This window comes from Medicago sativa, chromosome 3 (assembly GCF_051527215.1).
Source record: "Medicago sativa cultivar Bolivia chromosome 3, Bolivia_mono, whole genome shotgun sequence".
Taxonomy (NCBI): domain Eukaryota; kingdom Viridiplantae; phylum Streptophyta; class Magnoliopsida; order Fabales; family Fabaceae; genus Medicago; species Medicago sativa.
Genome location: NC_140751.1, coordinates 23,527,305 through 23,540,150, shown reverse-complemented (window position 1 = coordinate 23,540,150; position 12,846 = coordinate 23,527,305). Strand labels below are relative to the sequence as shown.

At 34.9% G+C, this 12,846-nt stretch overlaps 1 protein-coding gene and 1 pseudogene across 2 annotated transcripts; both read right to left on the bottom strand.

The window, feature by feature from the left end:
* Window positions 1–297: 297 nt before the first annotated feature.
* On the bottom strand, window positions 298–828 carry LOC146936488 (uncharacterized). The gene has a single exon (XM_085749222.1). The coding sequence runs from the start codon at window positions 826–828 to the stop codon at window positions 298–300; it is 531 nt and encodes a 176-aa protein (XP_085605348.1).
* Window positions 829–8,583: 7,755 nt separating this feature from the next.
* Window positions 8,584–10,893, bottom strand: LOC146936487 (putative galacturonosyltransferase-like 7 pseudogene; annotated as a pseudogene). Its single transcript, XR_015029973.1, has one exon. The product of XR_015029973.1 is annotated as a putative galacturonosyltransferase-like 7 pseudogene (transcript).
* Between the last annotated feature and the right edge of the window lie 1,953 nt (window positions 10,894–12,846).

The following is a 12,846-nucleotide window of genomic DNA, read 5'->3' as shown; positions in this document are numbered from 1 at the left end:
ATAATGTCTATATTTTTCACAGCAATAACACTATACCTTTCTTTTATCTTTCTTCCCTTGATTCTTGGAAGAAGATTCAGCTCCATTCTTTGAAGATTCAGGTTTATCACCTTGTTTCTGATTATTCTTTCCCTTTCTTTTCTTCCACAATTCTTTCTTGGATTCTTCTTGCTTGAATCTTGCAAGCAGTGCTTGTTCCTCATCTTTCTCCACCTTTCTACCAGTTATCTTCATCTCATGAGCTTCTAATGCTCCTTAAAGTTCTTCAATCTTCACTTCATTCAGATCCTTAGTTTCCTAATACGTTATCACCAAGTGATCAAATTGAGATGGGAGAGTCCTCAGAATCTTCTCCATAACTGACTTATCAGAAAGGGTTTCACCACAAAGCTTCATCTGATTTGTGATTGTTAGAACAGATGAGAAATAATCCTCAATCTTTTCTTCATCCTTCATTTGAAGCAACTCATACTGTCTTCTCAAAGACTGTAACTTTATCTTCTTCACCTTATCATCTCCACTGAAATACTTCACAAGTGTATCCCATGCCTCCTTTGAACTTTCTGCATCAACAATTTTCTCAAACACCTTGTTGTCAACGCATTGATGAATGTAGAACAGAGCCTTGCAATCTTTCTTCTTGGCTTCTTTGTGTGTGTTTCTCTGAACATCAATGGGATTTTCTGGAAGTGGCTCGAAACCATTGCTAACAATTTCAAGAACATCTTGAAACCCAAAAATCACTTTCATCTGCTTAACCCATCTGTCCCAATTCTTCTTTCCATCAAGAACTGGCAAGTGCGCAGCAATATTCCCATTGGAATTCATGGTTGATCTTCTTCTTGGACCGAACTATGCTCTAGATACTAATTGTTGGGTATAACAGTGTTGTATGTGAAGTTTGTGAAGGTTTCTTCGTGGTGAAGAAACAGAAAAACAGAAACAGTTATCTAGGGTTAGGGTTTTAGAGAGAAGAATAGAAAAGATAATGAATTGTGAAAAAACTATATTATTGAAAGAGAGCTACAATATTTATATACAAGAGAGTAACTCTTTGTTACTTGAGTATCAAGTAACCACAAAAGCTGTAACTAACACTAGCTAAAAATAAGGGAAACTGTTTTTACTTAAGCAACAAGTAACTAATCCTAACATAATGCAAAGCATACACTAGTTTGAATTACACACTAATAAAAGTAAATATAGATAAAAACTAAATCAATTTATTGAGATTAGTTTTTCGACATATCAATTCATTAAAAATATTCAATCAACCTAAGGTATCTAAACTCTAACATCTTGATTCTATATCAAATACAAAACATTGTCTTGACTAAAAATTATATTGTTGATGAAGTCGTAGAATGTAGACACATGCTCTCCAATCGAACCCTGAGAAAGTAGCATCAACAATCAACAATTAGATACAAATAAAAAAGAAAATTAACCCTATAATCTACAACCAAATGATTAAACTTCTATGCTTTTAAAACACATAAAATACTTTTTATTACAATAACAAAAAAAATTATGGGGGAAGAGACACATGAAAATAATGAAAAACAAATTGTCTATATATAGAGAAAAAAATCAACGCATGATAAATTTTGATTGGTTGATGAAAACTAAATGAGTCATGGTTCATCTTGATTGGCTAATAAAAAAATGAATGAGTCATAATTCAATTTGATTGGATGATAAGAAAGCGTTAAATGAGATGAAGAATGTGAAGATGCCACATGTACTCTTCAAAAAAATTAAGGCAAATGTTTATAATAGAGATTAATATTAATATTATTTGGTCAAGTCACGTATGCATGGAGTTGGTGGACTTGTTTAGGAGCAAATGTTTATACACTTACCGTTGAAAAACTTTTTCCTGATCCAGCAGAAATTAATTGTTACACTAAGCATGGAACCACGCACCCTGGAAGAAATGATACGTTTGTGGAATACACATTTTGTGGTTCGTATGATTGGTTTGGTGAGACGGATCCATGGTATTGCATAGGCATTTGGAAATATCCAGCTTGTGATGGTGGCTTCGTGCAAAGAGGCTTCGATGCATTCAATGAAGACTTTGATTGTGCTGAAGGTAAAGAAGCATATTGTCATTGGCAATTACATAAAGAATATCTTACACTTTATAACCCAAAGAAAAATAAATCAGAAAAACATTATTATAAGGACACCAGTTGTCCTTATGCAGGCTTTATAAATTGAATGTGAATGAATTGGTGTCCTCTATTTTTAAGTGTGTCCCCCTCGCGGGAAGGACGTCTTTACTAGATAACTGATTCAATGATGAATTGGGTTTGGAGTGAGATTGTTCGAGCGGTTTAAAATAGTAGCCTTTTAAGTCGTTGTTTTTCAACAAGTGAGATAACATCGAGTGAGATAGTTTATACGAGGTTAAACCTTATGCTTGAAGGTGATGGAGTAGCACTTGTATAACACTTGTAATTTTTTAGAGGAATTGTAAATCTCTCTCGTATTATTTTTGCAAGGAACAATTAAGCCTATGTATGCTTGTAAGGTATAACACCCTAAATCCCAATAAATATTATCTTAATATAAATACAAATAATATTTCAACACACAAGGGTGTTGTAACGCTCCGAATTTAGATCCAAGACATTACTTAAATAAAATTTATTATTTGGAAAAAAGGTGACTATTTTAATAAAAGTATATATTTACTACATTTCTTTTGATAAAAAATATTAATTTTTGCATTATACTAAAAGAACTTAAACGAAATTCTTGAAAATAAAATAAAATCAAAAGGTAAAGACAATCCATAGTACATTTTTAAAAAACTTATTTTGAATTACAAATACAATTATAAAAGCCATTTTTGGATCCGCGCACACTTTCATCACACGTAAACTTCATATTTCATTCATTGATACCTACAACATTATATTAATGTAAGGGTGTTTACACTGAATTTTGGTAAACAATAGCTGGTTTACAAATGTTTACTTGCAAGATCAACCAGTAAATCTTAAGGACCTTTCGTGTTTGTTATTTCCAGAAGTTTTAATATCTTTAGTTGAAAAGTTTAAAGTTAGAAACGAAGAACAATCGAATTCAACCCAGTTCCACACTGTTTCAAAGTCGATGTAAAGAAAAGAAAAAGATTTGCTTTAAAAGAAACAAATAAATTGTAAAGATTGCTTAGATAAACAAGTAAATTGCAAAAATACTTAAGAACAATAGACTTAAATTTCCTTGATTGAACGTAAATTGGTGCACATATTCATACAATGCAACTTGTGACTCGTTTCTCTCTTCCATGCGGATAATTTGAGTGTAAGTTTTTGTATGATAGAATTGTGACCCTTTTTCCTAAGGAAAAACTACTATTTATACTAATCATAGAAGTAACTACCTAATTTTGAATTTCCAAACTATAACTGAAATAAACGTCCAATTCTTATCCATTCAATTTGAATTTCGAATGGGTCTTGACTCTACTCGAAAAAACCGCCTTTGACAACTTCTTATCCGTCGAATTGAAACCCTTCGAGAGCCTCCAGCAAATCCTACTTCAAATCGAAATAAAGACAATATCCTCGATGCTATAAAGTCAAATGCTTTGACTGCATTAATAATAGCCATTTAGAATTATTGGCTAACAAATTGCCCCCCAGAAACATCATTTTCGATCCGTCTCAGATGGGAAGAAAAAGAAATTTTTGCTCTTCTTTTAGATTGAATTGAGATATAGTTTAATGATGTCATATTCAGAGGAGCAGTTCAAAGAAAACCTTATAATGCCCCCACTATGACTAGTGGTCCATGTTCTTTTTATTGGAAACTACCAAATGTAAATATAAAAATTGTCAACACCTGATGCTGACATCTGTCCACATCAGATGGCTATAAATCAAAAGGTATTCACTTTTACCTTTCTACTTCCAAAACTTACTGTTCCCCCTTCTTCTTCATAAGTCACACTCCTCTGTAAACCCTTACGAATTCCAGAATCATTTTCAGAAAAAAACCTCACCATCCGTTTCGCCATTTCCACCGGTACCAATTCTGATCAATGGCGAATGTAGAAGGATCATCTTCTCAAACTTCAAAACGCGACGAAACTGTTAATTTTTCTCAAGAAATTCCAAGTGGTCACCCTCAAATTTTCAAGGAACCAGACATAAAGGAACCTGAAGACAAAATCTGGAAGTCCCAGGTAATCATTTCTTGCCCTAATTCACAACATGCATTTCTAGGGCCACTTCCAGATGACAAAGAAGATCTAGAAAAACTTAGCACTGTTTTCCCAAGTTCAGAGGAACGGTTGCCTTTAGTCTTTACCAAAGGTCCTTATAACCATAGTTTTCTGAAGTCTAAATTTAGGACTGAACCAAAAATTGACAACAATGAGAAGTACCTATGTTGGTTAGATAAGATGGAGAAGGAGAAAGGTATATTATGGAAAGATATGGGAATTTTTGACCTTATTCAACTATCTAGGTTAGGGCCCAGGTACCATAGTGAAATAATAATTTCCGCTTGCATTTTTGGAACCCTTCAACCAATAGTTTACACTTGTTATGTGGCATGTTTAACACCTACTTTATTAGATGTAGGGATGGCAATTGGACCCAGGCCCGATGGATACCCGCAAAAAATACCCACAATGGGTAGGGTAAAACCCCGCTTTCATGGGTCCGGGCACGGGTCCGGGTAATACCCAAAAATTTAAATGGGTATGGGCACGGGTAAGGGTACTATGCTACCCATCCCCGCAACCCTCATATACGTATTTTTATAATATGATAAATAATTTATTTACTTTTAGTGTACAATTGATTAATTTATTTAGTTATTTAAGCCTAAACCTAAGCCTAAAAAAAACTGCTTAACGTATTAAAAAAAAATTGGATCATAGTTTTATTTCAATTGTGATGTTTTTTATTGTCTTTTCATAGTTAAAGTGCGGGTAATGGGTGCGGGAATGGGGACTTAGATGCCATAGGGTATGTGGAAAGGTATTAAAGTTGTTGCCCGTGAGAGTACGGGCTCGGGTACGGGTATTTTTTACAAACGCGGGTATGGGGATGGTTACTATAATACCCTACCCATGGGGTACCCATTGCCATCCCTAATTAGATGTAGCTGGTCTTACTGGTCTAAAACATGTAGGCCAAACTTTCGATCCAGACAACCAGGATTTAGATATCACTTTTTATTTCGCTAGACCTGCCTATGGTCTTTTCATACTAGACCATCGTGTCACTTTGAGTGAAAAAGTGACGGACACGGAACATGTAGCCTTCCACACTTACTGGTTATCCATGTACATTTTTTGCTCGAGGTCTATACAAATTCCTAAGAAGTTTACAACCCTTGCAATACAGTTACATGAGGGAAGAGATGTATGTTTAAGCAAACTTATCTTAGGATCCTTGTATGAAAATCTGAATCAAGCAGTGACAAGCATCAAAGAATTCCAACCTGGTAGTAGCTTGATCATACCTGGCCCCATTTGGTTGTTCCAATTGTGGCTCTTGGCCACTTTTAGAACAAAGCTAGTGTAACACCCTATTTCTATTAAGCGGTAAAACGCGCGAATACATCAGAAATATTCTAGAAATAGATGCTACGTCTCAAAACAAACCAAATAATATCATGCATATATATAATATTTCAACGGTCACAGCGGAATTCAAATCATAACTTCAACATATACATGCCATGGTCAATAAATCCTCATATGAAAATACTCCAAGTCCGACAAGTGGACAATAGTAACAACATAGCCACAGAATCAAAAATAACAACCAGACACTAATCCTAATCAGAGCCTAGATACTACGACACTGACACGACAACGGAGAAAGCTCCCGTCGTCCAAACATCCAACAAGCAAACTCACCAAGCATCTAGTCCTGCACAACGTCTACCCATCCATACAGACAGGTAGGCGGTCGAAACCACTGGGGGTAAGTATTACATTAATCATAATCAGATATAATTATAAAGAATTCATAAGTATTTGCATGCATGTTCAACATCAATCATTCAATCATACAAGCAATACAAGTCCACACTTACCACCCATCAGTAACAATCTCAAACACAACAATCTGACAATTCAATTTATGCAATGCGCCTAGACTTGACACATATATGCATGTGGTACCAGATCAACAACAATAGATGCCACAAAAACATCTAAGTAAGAGTACACCTCCTCTTACTATGTAAAAGTACACGTCCTTTTACATTTCAACAACAACCACAACATGGTATGATGCATGGACATATAGCAATGACTCGATAATGCACAACTCCAACAACTATCAACAACAATGTAAAAGTACACCTCCCTTTACATTTCAACAACTCAACAACATTGCATTATCAAGAATCATGCCCATACATTCAACAATTACACCTCACATAAAATTCATCAACATTCATCAACATCGATTCATAATTCATTTCCATTTACATCACATAAATCAAGTAAAATGGAATAGCACAACAATTTACGATGAACATCATTCTCAACCTTCCATAATCATTCAACACAGTTATTTAATCATATGTGACCATTCACAAAAGATTCATAAGACTTTAGCTCATCAAGGTTCATTTCTACTAAGTCCGTTCTCCAAAGTCACCATTTAAAAATAATAGAAGTTATGAATCAAAACCAACCCTACAAGCTCAATTACCTATGCCATGTATTCTCACAAGTCACTTATGGGTGCAGTAGAGGATACATAATCATTTCATCGGCCAAAACGACTAATTCAAGAAAAACTCAAAGTTTGTCTCACTTTTTCACTTTTCACAAAATCTTTTCATTTTCAAAGCAAAGCAAGTTCAAACTTGATAGAACCAATCACATCCATTTTTAAAAATCATATAAACAACGTACAACTCTAATCCCACTTCAATTTCCGGAGAAAACGAGTTCTTGGAAAAATTGACGTTTGGACCGTTTTCACAAAAGTTAGACGATTTTCATAAATTCAAGTCCAAACCCACTAAAATCTTGTTCCAGTAGGATTAAAGGTGTAAACAGGTATTAATTAAGTCCAAATAAACATTTTAGAAGTATTGGATTGGTCCCCCAAAGCTCAAAACAATCAAAACAGAAAACTGTTTCTGGGCAATTTCGCTATTAGCGAAATCTGCGCTATTAGCGAAATTGCCAGACAATTTCGCTATTAGCGAAATCTTCGCTATTAGCAAAACTTGTCCAGACAGTTTCGCTATTAGCGCCGTTCTTGCGAAATTTCCCAGAAGTTTCGGGTTTTTACACCATTTTTGCCCAAAATCCCAATTTTCAAAACCCCAACTCCCAAATCAACTTTCAGAAAGTGTTTATGGGTCAAAACAGGTTCAATACACTTAAACAAACTTGATTTAAGCATTAAAAACAACAACATAACTCATTTCATCCAATTCACCAAATTCTTTCAAAACATCAACATAACCACAAATCTTCTCATGAATCCACAAACAATGTTTCCAGTTACAAAATTTTGATTCCAACAGTTCAATAATCATCAACAACAACTAATGAACACAAATTCATGCACAATTCAACATCACAACCTCATTTTTCATCAACATTGCTCAAGAACACAATATACCCACAAATGCACATTTCAACAGGTTAATTCACATACTAACATGCAATTATCATACAAATAATGTTCTCAATTATAACAGCAACAATTATGCACGAATTCAGAGCAATTGGATTCAATTTATCAATTTCATAAAAATTGGTTTAAATGAAAAATGATGAAATTATGATTAAAAACTAACCCCCTTACCTCTAACACCAAGAATCTTTAATTCAAGCCTCACCTAAGCTCCTAGGTGTTGAATCCCCTCTTCTAGCTCTAGCCCTTGCTCTTGTTGTTGTCTCTAGTCTCTATCTCTTCTCTTCCCAAATGAAATGAAATGAATAATGTTGTGAAACCTAATTTTCACCAACAACTAGAGTTTAAATTTGTGCTCTATTCAATTGGGCTTATCTCTCAAACCTTAATGGGCCTAACCCATTTCTATTCTCACACCCAAAATGTCACTACTCACTTAATGGTAAATTACAACACTAACAGTCACTTACCGGTAAATAAAATAATTACTACATGCTCTCTAGTAACTTGGTAAAATAACATTCTTACTATCACTCAAAATAATAATCCTCATCCAAAATTACAAAATTACCCCTACTCTCAAAATGACCAAAATGCCCCTAAGTCCAAAATGACTAAAATACCCTTCTACATCGAATTCTACAATTCCCAACCAAAAACACACTGTTTTATCTTGGTTTTCGGGTGTCAAACATTGATTACGTTTGAACCTTTTAAACCGGTGATATCTTATTTTTTCTTGGGAAGGGAAAAAGTAAGCAAAACCCTTGAGAATCGAGGTCCGGGAGTTGTTTTCGCTATGGGAAGGTGTTAGGCACCCATAACGACTATAGTACCCTATAGGAACCGTCTTTAATTTCTACGCGTGCGCTTTATTTTTAAATGCTATTTTGAAAAGTATTTATTAAACCTAAAGTTTGCTAAGTGAAGAATTGGAGGGAGAAGAATGTTTTTGGATTTTTATTTTAGTTGAATTGAAGGAATTTTGATTCCTTGCCTACGTACCCGATTAAGGGATCAAATCCACCGTAGTTCTCTTCCAAAAATGTTTTTGTTTTTGTTTGTTGATTTTAAGTTTGAAAATTGGAGTTTGAAGAATAGAAAGAGGCCTCAAGGGCATGAGATTAGGAAATTGTGAGGTTGGATTAGTGAATTGCAAAAAGAAGTCAAAGTTTGATTATTTTCATTGAATTTTTGATTAAGAAAATAAAAGGAAAATTCAATGGGGTTTTGACCCCAAGGTTTATTATGAAAATGGTTTGAATGATGTTGTTCATATTTTTTTGGGAAATTGATTTTTCTCTAAGTATAAACCCTAGGCATTCATCTAAACATACAATCCTAAGCATACATCTAAACATGCATATTCTAACTATATAGTGATGTGTGTGCATGTGTCGGTGCTTGTGTCGGTGTACATCATTAGAGTCCATTGTCCTTTACATCATTGGCCTAGATACATTCTATGGCCTCTTTGCCAAGAAATTAAATTTGCATAAGAAAAAATATTACAAAAAAATTCCTAAGTTTTACATTCTAAATCTTGCATGAATTTTAAATGGTAAGGAAAATGAAGATAAAAAAACACAAGATGGAAATAAAGGGGTTAGTGGACAAAAATGCATGAAATGATGGAAATATTGCATAAAAGAAATGGTAGAAAAGACAAGAAAACAAAAACTAACAAAATGCACTAGAAGTATATACAATCACATAGAATTTTTGGAAAGTTTTTATAAGCACTTGAAATGGTAAAAAGTATAGGAACATAGAAAATACAAGAGGCAAATTCACATATGGCATTTCATACATCTTGGAAGCAAGAATTTCAGCCGAGTCATAGAACAAGAAAATTGCAATTAAACACATGTTTGAAGCGTTTTTTAGGCAAGAAAAGTACCAAGACATGGGGTAAAAAAAAATCTATCATAACACACATTTAGAATCATTTTCGAGTGCAAGAAAAAATTAACCGAATCACAAGTAAAAGATAGAACAAATTTACAAGGCATGGCACCCATTTTTTTGGAGCGTTTTTATAGGCAAGAAAATCAAACAAAGTGCAAGTAAAAAAAAGGAACCATTATTAACAACTTGCAAAGAAAATTGAAACTAACAAAAGATAGTACACACATTTTTTACGTTTTCAAGAACAAGATTCAAATCTGAAAATGATCAAGAGACAATCAAAAGGATCAAAGCATATAGAATTTTTATCTACATTTTAACAAAACATTCAACAAGAACTAAAAAACTAACGATATCAATTACGCCTTACACATATATTTTTCTAAGCAATTTTAACATATAAAACACATCAAGAATTAACAAAAATATTAAGAAGAACAACTAGAAAAAAAAAGTTAGTAATTTTACCAATTAATTTGGAGCAAACAGGGGTGTACCTGGCAAGAAGTAGCATGCGGATAGCAAAATGCAGCAAAGAGCAAGAATGAGGCCCAGGCCCAAACTCAATTCTTCTTGAAGCCACACAACACTTCTTCTTTTCTTCTTCTTCCTCTTTCCTTCTGCAGATTTGCGGCACTCCTTTCTTCTCTTCTCCGTCACTTCTTCTTCTTCTTCCTCGCACCTTCTTCTGGGTTGCCGGCACTCTTTTCTTCCTTCACTTCACTAGATCCATCACCATCACCCCAGTGTTAAAGTAACAAGCTTTCCTCTTCTCAGACGTCGTTGAAAACACCGGGTCCGACCAAAACGCCGCCGTGAAAAACTTTGTGAAATTAGCATGACAATATTGCGGTGCTCCGATTGTATTCGACCCTAAATCAGTATTCCACCGGCTTTGCAATATCGTCTTGTAAAACATGATCTGAATCCAAGTAAATCACTCTTTTCACACAACTTTCTACGAGATCCGCAAGATAATTTCTTGCGTAATTCAAAGGCTGTTCAAGTGCTTGTCTCACAGAAGTTGAAATCAAATTCTTAACAATGTTCCGATCGAAATAATACACCTTGAATTTCAACTGCGGAAAAGTTGTTCGAACCAATGTTTCCAGATCCGTATCTGTAACAAGGAAGTGAAAAGAGAAAAAACGTTCTCTGGACAAGAAGCGTGATAAAGAATGGAATGCACTGCAGCGATTGAACCACGAAGATACTCAACATCAAGAGTAATCGCTACATGAACCAAACTTGGATGACATGCACCGATTTCCCTTGAAATCAGTTCGCATTGATCTGCATTACGAAAAAACGGAGATGTGTGAAAGGAGAATCGGTAATCACGTTGAGGATTATGGAGGTTGAAGGTTGTTGATGAAGGTTTTGGTTATGGAGGATTTGTGGTGGTGATTATGGAGGTTCGGTGGTGATGATGGAGGTTGAAGATGAAGATGGAGGTGGTTAGAGTTTGTTAGGGTGGAGATAGAGGATGAGAAAGTTAGTTAGGGTGGTTGAGTGGTGGTTGAAGGTGGTGGAAGAAGTTAGTTAGGGTGGTGGAAGTTTGTTAGGGATGAGAGAAAATTAGTTAGAGGAGAGGGAAAATTGGGAGAAAATAAGTTATGAATTTTTGTGATTTTTTTGTGAAAAATGATTGAATGTTGAATCTTGACCTTGACTTTGACTTATATAGGTGATGTTGTAAGCCTTGGACCAATTGGAATGAGACATGTGGCACTAGACTTGTAACAAACTCTCAAGTAGAGCTGTCAATTTGGTATGGCTTGGAATTTTCAGCCCCAGCCCACATGTAAAGGGGGTTTAAAAAGAACAACAGAAAATTGGCCCCCTTTTACATAGGCCCCAATAGTGTTAAGCCCTAAAAAATATACATCAGCCCACAAGGCCCCATCTTTTTTCAGTTTTTTTTTTTTGGAAAATGCTGTTCGGTCAACAACAGAGGTCAACGCCGGAGCTCCGGCTGACCGCGGTGGTTCCGGCGGCGGAGCTCCGGCGACCCACGGTGGCGCACCAGAAATTTTCCGGCGAAAAGTGGTGGTTGACGGCGGCCGGCGCGGTGGCTGCCGGAGCTCCGGTGGTGGTCGGTGCGGTGGTTGCCGGAGCTCCGGCGGTGGTTGATTTTTAAATTAATAAAAAAATATAAAATCTTTATATATATTATTTGTTTTTTTATAAATATTTTTATCATAGTAGTTTTTTTTTTTTTGCAAAGATAAAGTTTATAGTTAATGGGCCTTGAAGCCTTTGTCACTAAGCCCACAAAAAAATTAATTTTAGTGGGCTGGGGCCAAACAAATTTATTTTAAGAAGGGGGCCAACAAAAATGGGGCTTAATGTGGGCTTTTTAAGTGGGGCTTTGCATTTTGGGGCTCTATTGACACCTCTACTCTCAAGGACCAATAGCATTTGGACACATGGCACTTGGACTCTAATAAACTTAAAAGGGATTAAAATGTAAATAACAAAAGTACGAGGATTAAAATGAAAATTAAACTAAAATTGAATTGAAAAAGTAAATTGAAAATTAACGTAAAACGAGACGATTAAAAACAACAAAGCAGATTAAAACGAATCAGAAATATTATGTGAAATGACCAAAACGCCCCTAGGGACTAAAACGACTAAAAATGACTCAGATGCAATTTTAAAATGGATTTTTAACAGGGAATTAAAGCAAGAGCTTATACAAACAACTTAAAAGACTCAGAGACAAATTTAAGAGTTTAAACAGAGTTTTGACACATGAATAGACTAAAATGCCCCTAGGGGCAAAACTGACTCAAAATGACTTCAAATGCAAATTAAAAATGGATTTTGACATAGAATTGAAATGAAGACTTATTCAAACTATTTGAGAGGACTCAAACAAGTTCTAAAAGATTGGAAGAGATTTTATCATGGGAAATGACCAAAATGCCCCTAGGGGCTAAACTGACTAAAAAAATGACTCAACTGATATTTTTTTGAAATGAATTTTGACATGAGATTGAAACAAGGACTTATACAATTTAAAAGACTCAAACAATTTTCAAGGATTAAAATGAGTTGAATGCAGGAAATGACTAAAATACCCTTTTATGTGAATTTTGCAAACAACATTGAAATAAAATGCAGAGAACGATGCAATTAATCAGAGACATATCAAATGACTTATAATGCAAGAAAAGAAGAATTGAACAAGTATTTTTAGGTCCAAAATTAGGGTGTAACAGCTGCCCCTATTTAAGTTTCTTTGTCCGGGGAGTCAAGAGACGAAGTCTTAGAGTTGACGGGACGAAGATACTTAAAT

Coding starts and splice junctions, on each gene's coding strand:
- LOC146936488 (XM_085749222.1), bottom strand. CDS start 828: ATGAATTCCAATGGGAATATTGCTGCGCACTTGCCAGTTCTTGATGGA.